The sequence below is a fragment of the Phyllobates terribilis genome, unplaced genomic scaffold, assembly GCF_046119375.1.
Source record: "Phyllobates terribilis strain yellow unplaced genomic scaffold, ASM4611937v1 Scaffold_5__5_contigs__length_657084704, whole genome shotgun sequence".
In the NCBI taxonomy this organism is placed as follows: Eukaryota; Metazoa; Chordata; class Amphibia; order Anura; family Dendrobatidae; genus Phyllobates; species Phyllobates terribilis.
The window spans coordinates 491,481,187-491,497,096 of NW_027362765.1; the positions used below are offsets into that span (position 1 = coordinate 491,481,187).

The following is a 15,910-nucleotide window of genomic DNA, read 5'->3' on the forward strand; positions in this document are numbered from 1 at the left end:
ATCAAAACTGTCTTTGTTGCCAATAATTACCCATCAGAGCTCAGTTTTCACTTTACCAGATCAGACTAAGAAATTAATGAGTCCCATTATGCTTCTCTATGCCAGTCACGTGGTACCCCTCCAGTGGGCAGTAGTGTTCGGTGTGTATCCAACACTCTATATTTGACTCAACACAGAATTGTGAATAAGGAGGACAAGAGGAATAATACACAGGCCGATTCACAGAAATTCAGGATACAGAGTTTCTGACTGGAATTGGTAGAGAAGTCGACATACACATGAGCTTGGCTTGGCCCAGTGTCCACATGCTTTCAATTATCAGGTGGATTATTACAAATGGCTACAGGATATGATCTTAGATGATCATTTGGACCCATGACCATAAATAATGGGTCCGAATCAAAGTTTTTGCACTAGAATTCTGGCAAAAAAGCCTAAATTTTGTGAATTCTGGCATCTTTACACCAGTTTCTTCCAGCACCACCAAAATGGGTTCAGCTGGGACGGGGCATTGTGATCGCCGCTTGTCAAATTCTTGACGAGAGTCGGCATTCACTACACCACAAATCTTAGTCCAGCAGGAGCGCCTCTACATTAATCAGGAGTGTCTGACTCCAGCACAGCCCCTCATCAAGACCGGCATGAACCACTCTGCTCTTGATGAATCAGGCACCATGTCTGATGAACTATGTATCCACGTGTGGTCTAATGTTGAAGAATAGGCACTGGAACACAGATAATTCACAAGAGAGAAGAAGTGGTGTTTGGTGAGCAGCTATTGGTACTCGGATTGTAGATCCGGTATTTTGATTAAAATGTGAAAAAACAACCATTTACATGGACATCTTCCAGCAATTCTATGTACTGTTATCTGATCACAAGAAGGCGTATTTCTTCTTTCAATAAGAAACAGGGTTCAGTGTTTCTTGGACCACCCTACATAACACCAATCCAGAAGGGAAACCTCCCCTAAGCTCTCACTGTCTATGGTGAAGGAATTGGGAACACCGAGGCTAGATTACAACAACGCAAAACCAATCCTTCGTTAGATTCTTTTGCTTTTCCATAGCATTCTCTCTGCCGTGCCTTATGTTTGGTTTCTTTTTAACGTCTTTACATTCAGGATATAACTCACAGCATTATATAAATTTAGGATTATAGGGACGTGTCCAAATTACTTACCGCACAGCATAGTAGCACAGTCAACAATGGAATGTATCCAGGCAGTTCGTGAATAATCTTGACCAAAATACACTTGAAACTCAACAAAAAATATTGAGATGCATCTATACAATGGGAAGAAAAATGTAGCTCATTATGTTAAAGTCACAGGACTCCAGCAGTAATACTCATTATGTTCCTGGTTAAAAAAATATATATATATACATATATATATATATATATATATATATATATATATATATATATATATATATATATATATATATATATATATATATATGCATATATAAGCTATTGATCAAAAACAAATCCATTTTTCACATATCCAAAGAAAATCTGCCACACAGTCTTTATCAGTTCAGCCATTTATTCTCCAGACCTCTGTTGATGCCACATTCACACGTTCAGTATTTGGTCAGTTTTCTACATCAGTATTTGTAACCCGAAACCAGGTGAGGAACAATCAGAGGAAAAGTATAATAGAAACAAGTCACCACTTCTGTATTTATCACTCACTCCTGGTTTTGGCTTACAAATACTGATGTAAAATACTGACCAAATACTGAACTCGTGAATGTGGCCTAAATCTCATATTCTAAGGCTAGCTTCACACATCCGACATTCACAGTCAATGTGAAGACAGCAATGTTTGGACCGGCCGTGGCATGCAGTATATGAAGCTGTTGAAAGTGGGTCTGGAGACCCATGGCAGGTCAAGACATTGCAGTCCACACATAGATCATAAATGTTGGAAGTGCGAGAACGGTCTAGGATAAAAACAGACCCTTAAGAACATTACATTGCATGACTCTGACAACAGCAGATACAAGGGCAGCATATTGTCATGATAAATAAGGATCCCCTTACACATCTGGGATTTGGTGAGATCAGACAACAGTCTAATGTGTATGTGGGACTCAAGACTCTTCCTTGATGATGTCGGGGAGGTTAAGGGCCATCATGTTTTATGGCCAGCCTAAAAGTTCAAGGTGCCCCATCTCTGCTCCACTACTCACTGATTTGGGGTGCATTCAGACGTCTGTATAAATCGGTCCGAGATTGGACCACAATGCACGAGTGACCCGAGCGTGACAGCTTCATATATTTCTATGAAGCAATCATGTTTAGGTCGGGAGCCCTGCTGTTCAGTTCATGCATTGCGGTTTGATCTCAGTCCGATTTATATGGTCGGCTGAATACACCCTTACTTATAGACTATTTTTAGTTACTGGAAAATGTGCCCCAAAGTGCAGCTATATTTTTAGAAAGCTTTCTGACATATATCATCGAAACATGTCCGAAATTTTGATTGGTGAACTTCAGGTGCTGAGGCTTCCACCATTTGCTATAGAGGAGGATGGAAGTAGTCAGCTGGACATAGATCTCCTATGAGACTTAAGAAGTACTTCATTTCCCACAAACAAAAGTTGATTTTAATCAATAGATCTTGGAATAATAATAATTTCCACAATTGACTGTATTTAAATAAAATGTTCCTGTGCGGAGATAATCTTATAAATGTGCCCCTGCTGTGTACTGTGTAATGGCTGTGTCTGACCGTGCAGGAACATGGTCTGATCATACCACAGCTCCTGGGCAGGGGAGGACGCAAAAGAGAGTATATAGAAACCACAGCATGGGATCACAGCTGATTCTTTTTGTGAGGTAAAACATTTCCCTGCCTGTTTTTAAACAATGTTTTACTTCACAGAAAGAATTATTTGTGATCCCCTGCTGTAATGTCTGTATAATTTTTTTCTTCCCCCTTGCCCAGGAGATGTGGTATGATCAGACCATGTTCCTGTATGGTCAGACACAGCCATTACACAGTACACAGCAGGGGCACATTTATAAGATTATCTCAGCACAGGAACATTTTATTTAAACACATCCAATTCTGAAAATTAATATTATTCCAAGTTCTAATGAATAAAATGAACTTTTATTCGCGTGAAAACTCCTTTAGTAGAAAGTATATGGACGCACTCAGGGTAGAGCAGCACTCAGTTGAACACGTCTACACCTGGACCGGCCCTAAGCGATCAAAACATTTTATTGGTCATCACAATGAAATACAGACTTCATAACTAATCAGCAAGAGTCAATTGATGTCAGAATTTTAAAATGGACATTCTCAGGGGTGTACATAAAATTCTGGGGGAAGGAAAGGGTCTCATGATGCCCGGGCTGCTGGGATTTCGAGACAAGTGGGAAGACGCCAGGCAGAAGGCAGGGCGATTCGTTACTTGGACACCTTAGCAGATGGCCCAATAGTAGTCCTGTGACTTGCTACCATCGTTGGTACACCACTGGACATGCTTGGTAATGGCATAATGTGCCCATATTTAGTAAGACTTAGAAAATACTAAGATAAGGGAATTTTGTACCTGATTATCGGCACTGCCTTATCAGCTATACAACATAAAATAAATACAATAGAAAAGTACGCACCTTGTAACAGCTCGTGTGCAGACTGTGACAAGAAAGCAGCCCATCACAATCATCCACCCCCAGCCGCCATCAGGTGGGGCTGTGTGCTGAATCGTCTTCTTTGTCATGGTTGACAATTGTAGACACCTCTGGAGTCCAAATTTCCCACCTCAAGCTGGTATAAATGGTGGTGGAGCTTCTTTGTCCACATAAGATCACACCAAGATGCAGATAAATTTTGGGCGACATGCGGAATACTCCAGAACAGAAGTCTTGTTAAGTACAATTTTATTCACCATCTGAAAGAGATCACATAGGTAGAGGATTCAATACAGTTACTAAATTCATAAAATACCAAAAATAATAGAACAAATCATCACAATTTAATAAAATTATCTTGTTTCCAGGGAATATGTTTAGAATGTATCAAAGCAGAAAAAGATACATTATTTGTGGAAGAGCTGTAATTGTCATGTAGTCCTCCTTTAATGTGAACAGTGCTGAGCTACAATACCACTCACAAAATGTGGCTGAGCATGGTGCTGTTTTTGGAAGAAAGCTGCCATGTTTTTCTAACATGACTTCATGACTGAGAATTTTCCCCCTTTTTTTTTTTTATATCTCTTCTACTTCCAAGAGACGTTTTTATTTTTGCCATATGAGAGCATGTTTTTTGCAGAATGTGAAGTACTTTTCAGGGACACCATTTACTTTACCATGTAATGTACTAAGAAAATGGAAAACGTAAAATTCTGGAAAAAAAAAACTAAATTCCGCCATAATTTTTGGGTTTACTTACTATTTGGCAATACCAAGCATATAAAACATTTTTTTTTAGACTTTAGAGGTAAAAAAAAGACTAGTTTGTGTCAACATAGTCTGAAATCTTTAACTTTTATCTTTCCATCAATGGAGCTGTGTGTGGACTTGATTTTTTCATGCCGAATCTGCATGAGAAAAAAAGCCCCATAGAATAAAATTAGGCCGAGCACTATACAACAAAACATCGGATAGCATTCGGTCGCCGTGTTATACATGTGAGCTAGCAGTTAAACAGAAGCAGGTAGAGCTTGCTCAGGTTGCTGCTGATACTGGCAGATGCCCGCTCTGTAACACAATGGGAATCTGCCTGGTGTAGTGCATGCTCAGTTCCTGAGCCTGGTCTATACACCAGCCATGACCACATGTAGTGAATTTACATTAGGAGGACGTTATCCAGTTAAAGGAAATGTGTCATCATAAAATGACGTACTGTTTAAATCAGGTTTTTATGTTACATGTATTTTTTAAAAAATATTTGGTAATTTTTTTTTGCATTTTTTTCTATCACGATCAATATTTAAAAAATATATATTAGAACTCTTGTACTTTTCATACTGGTCACTAAAGCTATTTCCTGTCTTCAGAAATACACATGTACATTAGTAGCAATAAACCTTATCTTTTGTATTAAAACATCTAATGAGCGAGTGCAAAGATCATAGTGTAAGGAGGGGGATCAAGGGGGCTAGAACATCATCTACATGATTGGTGGATCCTGTGTTATCAGCTGTTTATAGAGGCGTTCCCTGCCATTGCAATCCTGCCTGTGATGACAATGAGACTTCTGAAGATACTTTTGTAAAGAACAGGACATAGAAGTTTAAAATATCCCCATTAGCCAGAATAAAAATTCCAAGATTTCAAATTTTGATGTGAAAAAAACGAAACATTGCCAACATTTAAAAAAAAAAAAATTCAGATTTTTTTAATACAAAAAATAGGATTTAAACAATAGGTCATTTTCTGATAATACATTGCCTTTAAGTAGTCTCTTGCTTTATTTTGCATTCTGAAGATCTGAATGTTCTTAATGTGACAAATAGTAAGTGGGGATGTCTAAATAAATCAAAGACCAATACTTTTCAAATCCCATTGTTGCTGTGACAAAGTCACTGGCAAAGTACTGGAGGGGAGATATGTAGCACTGAGATTGTTAGCTCCAGTAATTAAAAATAGGAAAAAGGTTCCAGCACACGAGTGGGTTAAACAGCCATCTTGGGTGCTAGGGTGATTTAACACCTGTAGAGAGGGAGGAGGTCAGAGGATAAAACCCCAGCCTTGAGAGCATTTGGTGTGGGCATGGGCTGGAGGTGAAAGCTCTGAGCTGTTTGTTTCACACATGCTGGATGCATGGAGATTGCAGGTCTCCTGGTGTGAATCCCTTTGTTAAAGGACATGAAAGCTGGACTCTTAAGCCAGGTGGGCTAACCAGCACTATTGTATGGACTTGTTATTTTATGTTTTACCTTCTGCCGGACAAAGGCTGTATTTACGCTTTCTGGAGAAGTGATTTATGAGGACTGCAATAAATTAGCCGCATTTAAATAGAAACGGTTCCTGTGTCTGCCTCTTTAAAAAGCAGAGTGAGTCGATATACCACATTGCCTTACGAAAAATCTGGCAATAAAGCAAAAGCTACAAAAATAAAATTCCGAAGGAAACCACAACAAAATGCAAAACCCTTAATGAGTGTATTCAGCTTCATCAAGAATAAAATAAGAGGAATCTTGGCTACAGGATGAGAACAATCCCAGCTAAAAAGAACATAGTACATACAAATCGATGGACATCTGCTGACAACATGAAAAGCAGACAGGAAATCCAATGGGCATTGCTACTTTGACATTCTGCCAGTAGAATGTCAGGGATAAGATGGGCACAAAAAACTGTGACATTCACAAATCAAGTTGCTTAAACAGCAGTTCCATAGAATAGTACTGATACTGTCCCCAAAACTATCCTGCAGGGGTGTATGGACAATATTGAAGCCAATAGTGAGCTGGCATGGTTTGTAGTTAAAGTTTAGATATTTTTTTGGGCTATGAACAATCAGCCAATTTCAAGGAATCCAAAATTCCTCCCTACTACATCTTTACATTACTGCTATTGCTAAGCTATGTTGAAAGTTGAAAGTGTACGTCTTAGGCTATGTGCCCACGATGCAGAAATGTTCCGGATTTTTTCCTGAGCGTTTCTGCATCTCCCTGGCAGAAAAAACGCATGCGGATTGTACATGCAGATTGTACATGTGGATTGTACATGCGTTTTTCCTGCCAGGGACAAGCGGATGTGAAGCGTTCTTCACATGCATTTCGGCATGCGGGTTGACAAGCGCTTTCCAAGCGATTTTAGCATCACTTGGTAAGTGCTTGACAACTTGATCACACTATATAAATCCATGCAACCGGCATGGATTTATATAGTGTGACCGAAAGAATGTTAAAAAATAAAAAATAAATATATACTTACCTTCTGATGGCCCCCGGCGTCTTTATTTGATGCCTCTCGGCTTGCCGGCAGCTCGCGTTAGACTAAAGGACCTGCCGACGTCAGCGGTCGCATGACCCATTACATGACTAAATGACGTCATGGCAGGTTCTTGAGTCCACAGTGATCTGCTGGCAAGCCTGGACAAAGACACCGGGGGCCATCAGAAGGTAAGTATAATGTTTATTTTTTATTTTATTCTTTTTTTTACAGGTTCTATGGTACCCGGGTCCGGAGTAGAGTCTCTTCTTCTCCAGACCCGGGTACCATCCACACATTGAAACGCATGTAATCCGCATGTACAGATCCAGTGATGCGGATTACATGCGCAGCGGCCGTGAGGGCCTAGGGTACTCGGTAGCCAGGCCGGCAGTCTTCCAGGGAGGTCTCGGTGGCAGTGGCCCAGCTCCGTGGCCCTGGCCGAGCAGATAAGGGGAGTATTTACAGGGGATTTTTAGTCTTTATGTGACGCCACCTGTGGTGCCTGGTCAGGCTTGACCAGCGCTGCTGTGTGGGCCCTGGGGGATAGATGGTATAGCAGCTGAGATGAAACACTTCCCACTGGTGAAGCGGGCCCCCAGGGACTGAGAAAGCTAATATGAAGGATGGCGGCAGGGGAAACAGGGTGCAGAGAGCAGGGTGGCAGCAGTGATGATAGTCACGGTGGTAACACAGCGGCGGAGAGGTGCAGAAGAAGAAGACAGACACGAGGAATGCAGTCCAGTTACCTTTACTGCAGAGAAAGCTGTGGAGTCTGGGGCACTGGTCACTAGGTCCAGGAGGGTCCGGTCAGCCTGGAAGCAGTCGGAGTCCGCCCTGTCAGGTGGGTTTGGAGGCCTGCCTGCTGCGCCTCTCCGTTGTGGGCCCCGCTGCCTGTGAGCTATCATGCGGTCCCTCTTCTTCACTCCTGCTCTAAGCTCCATACTAGCAGGCAGTGCAAACCTATAATGGGTACTGCCATCTTGGGTGCAGCTCCAGGCTCTAGTTATGCCGCTGTGCTGCCGGGCTTCTGCTTGTGGCCAGGAAACTTGCAGCCTCCTGTTCCCCAGATTCGGTTGCTGGGACGTGCAATCCCTGTACAACCCAGGACTCTGGCGTCCTCTGCTCTGCTGCCTGGGGTGAGCTCTTCACATGCTCTGCTCCCCAGAACTTTCTCCTTCTCCCTCTGCTACTTTCTCCCCCTCTCCCTTCCCTCTCATACTCACTGACTAACTCCTCCCCCCCAACCAGAAAAGGTGGCTCCCCAAAAGAGGGTGTAGAGCTCCCTCTTCAGGTAAGGGATCAGAACCTGTGTGTGCATGTGGGGTTTACCTGACGTGGGGAGCTCCTCCTGATTGCAAGCGTAATATCACCTCCGGTGAAGGAGGCAGCACTACTGTGACAACCGGCCCATGGGGCGCCACACATGCGTTTCAATGCAAGTCAATGGCGGCGAAAAAGCAGCGATTCCTCAAAATAATTGGTTGTGCTTCGTTTTTTCCACAATGATAACCTGCAGCGGAAATTTCCACAGCATGTGCACAGCACATGCGGATTATCATTGGGGAACATGACAGACCTTCTACCAAGCGTTTTTTAAGCGTTTCTGCAGCAGAATTGCCGCTGCGGAAACGCTTAAAAAACACATTGTGGGCACACAGCCTTATTTAGGTTTACTGATAGAACAAGCAAATGTCTACTGATAGATAAAAAGCAAATTCTAGATTTTCCCACTTTCTTAGGCTTCGTTCACACACTGCAGCCATGTTACATCGTTTTACAATTTCCACACATTTTACTGCAACATGTGAAAGCAGCTTTAGGTTCCCTTCACACATCCTGATATTTCTGGTACTGGAAAAAGCAGCACCAGTGCTATCCATGTCCGTGTGTACATGGGTGTCATCCGTGTGGCATCCATGAGCCATCTATGTGCACCATCCGTGTGACACTGTGACCCCCAGCTGCGCTTGGTATCACAGATCCTAGAAGGGTGTATTGATGGATTCCTCCACAAGAGGCCCCCATAACCATTCACACATCTCCACCTTCCACCTCAGACCACCAGAGGGAGCCAGTTAGGGATAGATAAAAAGGGAAGGTGGAGCCAGGCAACAGTTAGTTCCTGCAGAGTGAGACGCAGAAACAAGTTAGTCAGAGTCTGGTTTAGCAGTGAGTCCAGTACAGCCTGAGAGGAGTTACTTCAGAGGACAAAAGCCTGTTCCAGCTCCTGCAATTGCTATCCTGCAGTGGAGTTTATCCAGATCAAGACTGAGTTGTAGCTCGGAGAGGTGAGCTTTAGGTGTGCCGGCGCCATAAGATCAGTGAAGCGCGGAAAGCTGCCGTTACTGTGAGTAGCCTAGTGAGGGTCCGAGTAGGCCGAAGGCGAGTGGAGAGTTAGTACATAGGGGGCAGAGGAGCTTAACTGGCTCACCCCGAAGAAGTTACCGGACACCGGGTCCGAAGTTTACCGGGATCTCTATGACCCAGCAAGATATAACCGGAATCCCTGGAGAACTACAGGATTTCTAAAGTGCTGATACATAACAGAGCCAGGAGACACATAGGCCCCGTAAGCCGGGAGCGTGAACTCTAAGAGAAGGCCCTACCACAAGGTCAGCCAGCGCAGGACAGAGACAAAGTTATGCCTAGCTCTAGGCAGGTCAGAGACTTACTACGCAGAGGCAAGAAACAGGAGGCCCGAAACCCGCTCATTGGGGAGGATCCTGATATGCACCCTTCACCCTACAGTGCTCCGGGATGTGCCTGAATTTCTATCAGTAAAAGGTACTGAAGTGATTATCGTGTCTGTCCCTGTTCTTGCCCTGACCCGGCTGGGTCGCGCCTGTCCTGCATTCCCCTTCACACACTGCCCTGAGGCCTAGCTCCACCTGTGGGGAGCTATACCATCGAGCTGCCTTATCATCGGCCTCAGTGGACTGTGCAGCGCTGGTGATCCTCACCAGAAGCCACGGGTGGCGTCACAAACTCTTTAATAAAATAAACAACCATAAACGCTTTTAAGGAGCAACCCCCAGGGTACGGGCCCGGGAGCCGACCACCGCGACATCCCTAAAAGGCCAGGCTAAAGGCCCGAGTACCGAGTCATCCCCATTCCCCTGGGCGAGTCATCTCTAACTGGCATCACGAACAGGATCACGTGCCCGCTGCAACGCCGCAGTGTTATGCCCGTTGCCACTGGGTACTGTGCGCCTTTATTCTGAACTGTGTACGTAAAGTTGTGGTGAAGATTGCCGCCATTGTCGGGCCGCCGAGCGAGAAGAAGGGCGTAACCGCTGGAAAATTAGGGGCGTACCTGCAAAAGAGCGCGAAGCCCCGGACACTCCCCACGCCTCGACGTCAAACCAGGAAGCGCCAGGTCCTGTAAGGAGCGTCGCCGAACGCTCTGACGTAGGACGTAAGCGACACAAGGTCCTGAAGACGACCGTCACCTGCGGAGCTGCAGCCTACCGGAAGAAAAACTAGAAGGTAGGCCACGGTTAACTATGGGGGGCGTCAAGATGTCCGACGAACAGCAGAACGGTCAACATGCGGGTCAACGTCCCTAAAGTTCAGCCCGCGCCCGATGATGTCCGAAGCCGCCACTCCACCAGCAGTGCCTGTAACACCTGTCATTCCTATGACTTTACCGTACATTCCTGGAGCAAAGTGGCTCCCCCGGTACAACGGCAAACCAGATACCCTGTCTGGATTCAAATGGAAGATATGTGGTATCTTAGACATGTACTCTATGACTGGCAAACAAAGAGCCGCCGTTGTATTAGGACAACTGACTGGTGCTGCAGAATGGGAAGTGTAAACATGGTCGGCCGCAGACCAGGAGTCAGTGTCCCCAATATTCCAAAAACTACAGACCGTCTTTGAGGACCTTACTGAGGCGGACCTCCGGATGAGGTTCTACAGCTGTTCCCAACAACCGGAGGACAATGTTCGGGACTACGCCTGGCGTCTTCAAGGGGCCCTGCGGGCTCTGAACCAGGTTAGCCCAACCAGCGTTGAGAATGAGAACAAAATGCTGAAGGAACAGTTTGTCCGGGGACTGAGGTCTCCAGAGGAAAGCAGGACTGTGCATTGGTGGTCCCTGGATCATCCAGATGCCACCTTTGACAATCTTAAGGACATGGCTATAAAAGGAATGCAGCCCCTGGACACAAATTCCATCCAACGTTACCAGGGTGGGGCTACCCCAGTGCCTGCTACACCTACCTTGTCCCCAGTGGCTGCTGAAGCTAAGGTTCCAGCAATGTCCCCTAAAGAACTGGACAGTCTGCGCTCTGAGGTGCGTCAGTTGAGCAAAACCCTGACCACCGTGCTGAGTGCTCTGCAGCTGCGGACAGAGCCTGAGGAAGGAGGGAAGATCCTGTTAGCCGATAGCCCTGAGGATGTCCCCTGGATGAGGAGGAGGAGGAGGCCAACACCACCCTCTACGAGGACCAGTGACCAGCGCCGTCCACAGAAGGACCCTACCTGCTACCGCTGCCGCAAGACCGGACACATCGCCCAGAATTGTCCTTTAAACGAGAAAACCCTGGGTCCGAGGGCCGACACCCAGGAGTAAACTCACCAGGCCCATCAGACTGGTACAACAGGTTCGTCGGAGGAAGACCTTTCCTGTCCATTGTACTGGACGGGATCCCGACGCACGCCCTGCTGGACACAGGATCTCAGGTAACCATCATGCCTGACGTCCTCTACAAGAGGTTGTGGTCCATGGACGACCTACGTCCGCCAGCTCCAAATTTGACTGTATATGCCTCAAATGGACTCCCCCTTAACCTACTCGGGGTTAAGAATGTGACTGCAAAGGTGGGGAGAGTGAAGCTGAAGGACCAGGGACTAATTGTAGTAGAGACTAATCCTGATGACACCAATCCGTATATAGTACTTGGCACTAACATTGTTGGTAACTGTTTGGGAGAGGTTGTGTTCTTGCTCCAACAGATAGCCGACACTGCCAGACCAGGACAGAGGAGGGCGCTGCAGAAGGAAATCCGAGTCCTGATGTACCAACAGCAAGTGAGGTTAACAGACGGTGAAATCGGTAACGTGCGGGTAACAGACCCCATACCCATTGTCATCCCCCCAATGAGTGAAATGCTCATCTGGTGTAGAGCTGCCATAGGTCTTAGAGGACAGAGCTACCAGGCGGTAGTAGAACCCCTTTGCTCCGAGCACAGACCTACGATCTTAACTGCCAGGGGAGTGGTAGATGTACGCAATGGGAGGGTGCCTGTCCGTTCTCAACTTAGGGGAAGATGAGGTCAGACTGCCACGTTATGCTACTGTTGCCAAATTACATGCTGTCAATAACAACTGCATTCATGAGGCGGAGTCCTTAACCTCACCAGATGAAGTGGAGGATAATGACCCTGCAACCCAGGTGGAGGATTGGTGTCAGCAGCTCCATGTTGGGACAGACACCACTCCTGCCCATCAAAAACAGGGTGTACACCGGGTGGTTCAAGAATACTCGCAGGTGTTCAGTAAACATCCACTTGACATCGGGAGGGTTAAGGGGGTTCAACATCATATCCCCACAGGTAACCATTCCCCAATCAAAGAACGTTATAGGCCTATACCCCAAGCTCACCACCAGAAGGCAAAAGAAATGCTGCATGACATGAGGAAGGCAGGAGTAATAAGGTATAGTTGTAGTCCCTGGGCGGCTCCCCTAGTGCTGGTTAGGAAAAAGGACGGGAGCATGAGAATGTGTGTAGATTACCATCAAGTAAATCGCATTACACATAAGGATGCATACCCTTTACCACGCATAGAGGAGTCCCTAGCTGCTTTAAAGTCTGCAAATTTCTCTTCCACCCTTGACCTCACTAGTGGGTACTGGCAAGTAGCTGTGGCTGAGGAGGATCGGGAGAAAACGGCCTTCACCACCCCGATGGGACTCTGCGAGTTCAACAGTATGCCGTTTGGACTCTGCAATGCCCCCGGAACGTTCCAGAGATTGATGGAGCGCTGCCTGGGACACCGCAACTTTGAGACTGTGTTACTTTACCTGGACGACGTGATAGTGTACTCCAGAACGTACGAGGACAACTTGAAACACCTGGCAGAGGTATTTGAGTCACTGTCCCAGTACGGGATGAAGTTGAAGCCCTCAAAGTGCCACCTGCTCAAGAAAAAGGCACATTGTCAGTCCGGAAGGGGTAGCACCGGACCCGGAGAAAGTCACAGCCATCCAGAAGTGGCTGGAGCCAAAGAACCTCAAGGAGGTGCGTCAGTTCTTGGGACTAGTAGGATACTACCGGAGGTTTGTAAAGGACTACACTAAGAAAGCAGCTCCTCTACAAGATCTCCTGGTAGGGAAGTCCCCCAAAGGCAAAAATCCCCCATTCCACTGGAGTAAGGAACAAGCCGAGTCGTTTCAGGAGATGAAGGAGATCCTGACAGGTGATGAGATCCTAGCCTACCCTGACTACAGCCAACCGTTCCTGCTGTATACAGATGCCAGCAACGAAGGACTCTAAGTCAGAAGCAGAATGGCCAAGAGAAGGTGATCGCATACGCAAGCAGGAAGCTCTGCCCGACTGAGAGGAACCCAGAGAACTATAGCAGCTTCAAGTTGGAGTTCCTGGCCTTGGTCTGGGCCATCACTGAAAGGTTCAAGCACTACTTGGCCTCCAGCAAGTTCACTGCCTTTACTGATAACAACCCCTTGACCCATCTTGAAACAGCTAAGTTGGGGGCACTGGAACAACGATGGATGGCTCGGCTGTCAAACAACCAATTTACAATTAAATACCGGGCGGGCCGCAAGAACGCCAACGCCGATGCCCTGTCTAGGATGCCTCACCAGTCAGACACAGAAGAAGAAGTGGATGACTTGGAAGAGATTGAGCTACCTACCTTTCACCGGAATGGGATGATCCATGAGCAACGAGTCTCAGGACAGTGACCCGGTTGTCAGACGCATAAAGGAGCTGATAACCCAAGAAGGTGCCTCCCTGGAGAAAGATGCGTCTCTCCAAGCAAAGCAGCTGTGGAACGAGAGAAGCCGGCTGTTTATCTACCGTGAGAAGCTGTGCCGGAGGTACGTTAATCCAAAAATCCATGAGATGGTATGGCAGATAGTGGTCCCGAAGACAGACATCCAGATGGTATTAGAAGCTTACCACGATCAGGCGGGGCACTTTGGCTGGAAAAAGCTAGAGACCCTGCTGAAGTGTCGATTCTACAGGGTAGGAATGCGCAGCTCCATTGAGAGGTGGTGCCGAGACTGTGGACCCTGTGGCCTTAGAAGAAAAGACTTCAGTAGCCAGAAGGCACCCCTGCAACCCATCAAGACGACTCGGCCCCTGGAGATCGTGGCCCTGGACCATGTCAAGTTGTCCCCCATCAGGTCAGGGTATTCCTATGCTCTGACTATGGTGGATCACTACTCACGTTTCCTGGTGGTCGCCCCCGTCAAAGACCTGACGGCAGAGACTGCAGCAAAGACGTTCCAAGTGTATTTCTGTAGACCCCATGGTTATCCTGAGCAGGTGCTGATGGACCAAGGCTGAGTTGTTCAAGGAGTTCTGCCATTTGTATGGGTGTAAGAAAATAAGAACTACACCTTACCACCCACAAACCAACGGTCTCTGCGAAAAGATGAACAACATCATCATCGACCTGCTAAAGACCATACCACTTGAGGAGAGAAACCAGTGGCCAGACCTACTACCTGACCTAGTGGATCTGTACAATCAAATACCAGTCAGTTCCACCAACTGCACTCCGGCATATCTCATGCGAGCAAGGCCAGGAAAGCGGCCCATGGATCTGGAGCTTGGTGTTGTTGAGCCTGAAGCTGAGATGACCACTGAGGACTGGGACAAGACCAGACAAGAGCAGTACAGAAGAGTACAAGCCTGTGTCGAGGACAGTCTTACTCAGCTTAGAGAAAAGCAGGAGATGCACTACAACAAAAACGCACCCGCAGAACCTTTCATACCAGGTGAAACAGTACTAAAAAGGAAAAGACGTAACCACAAACTTGATGACCAGTGGGAAAAAGAACCCTACACTGTGTTACGGTCAAGGTTTGACAATAAGAAGACATGCTTAATCAGTCGAGATGGAGGAAAAACATCTACAACAGTGTCCAGGGATCACCTAAAGTTGTGTCCAGACTTACTGAAACCCCAGGAAGAAGTGCCTCTCACAATCCCGGAAGAACCTAAAGAAACAGTGATCCACACTGACCTAGGAGACTTCCCAGCAGATTGGCCTCAGATAGGAGGAGCAGTAATCATCCCAGTACTTCAATTCTATGAACAGCCAGAAAACCCTCCACAGCAAGTTGAACCTGTAAGTGCTGCAGAAGAGCCAGCTCAAGAAGTATCCCCGGATGAAGGATCCCCGGTAGGAGCAGAGCAAGAAGGCCCAGACAATGGTAGAATTGCCAGCCCAAGAGAGAGGTTAAGGCAGTTTTACAACTTGGTCACACGTAGAACTGGTAGAGTAACTGAGAATACAGACACTGATACCCCACAGACCACCGCACTACGCAGATCAACACGTAGCACACGAGGTAAACCCCCTGCTAAGTACACTCAGTAAATAGTCACATTTCTGAGAATGTAGATAATTACCCCTGGGGCATTAAACTGTATTATTGTATTGTATAATTGTGTATTTTCAATGCATATGTTTGCCTTCGTTAGTTTGTGCTTTACCTCATTAATTCCTTTGTTGCTTACCAAAGAACTTCGTGGCTGAGGACTGTGTGCAGCCCAAAAACTGCTTTTGTATATAATTGCACTCCTTGGAGTGCCCCTTTTAGGTGACCTCAGAAGAAAAACCTGTCTGGAGTGGCTCAAATGGAGGTCCGGCTCAGGATCTTTATGCCCTGCAGCCACCCCAGGGCTTATGTAGAGGGTTTAGGACAGGTCCCTCAAACCACCAAGTACTCTACCTGGTGAGATGGACATCCTGTATGGGAACCTCACCATAGGAGACTCGAATTCTGAGGACACTCTGTATTTGTTATTGT

The 15,910-nt window shown here is 46.3% G+C and overlaps 1 protein-coding gene across 3 annotated transcripts in view; it reads right to left on the reverse strand.

Moving 5' to 3' along the window:
• The window catches only part of SLC16A12 (solute carrier family 16 member 12), a 121,896-nt gene that overhangs the window by 20,495 nt on the left and 85,491 nt on the right, over positions 1 to 15,910 (reverse strand). For all 3 annotated transcript variants that reach the window (XM_073685528.1, XM_073685530.1, XM_073685529.1), the window contains 2 exons: positions 3,634 to 3,911; positions 1,183 to 1,286 (listed from right to left, as the gene is read on the reverse strand). In XM_073685528.1, coding sequence (XP_073541629.1) covers positions 1,183 to 1,286; positions 3,634 to 3,740 — 211 coding nt within the window. In that variant the 5' untranslated portion in view covers positions 3,741 to 3,911. The remainder of the gene's footprint in view (positions 1 to 1,182; positions 1,287 to 3,633; positions 3,912 to 15,910) is intronic.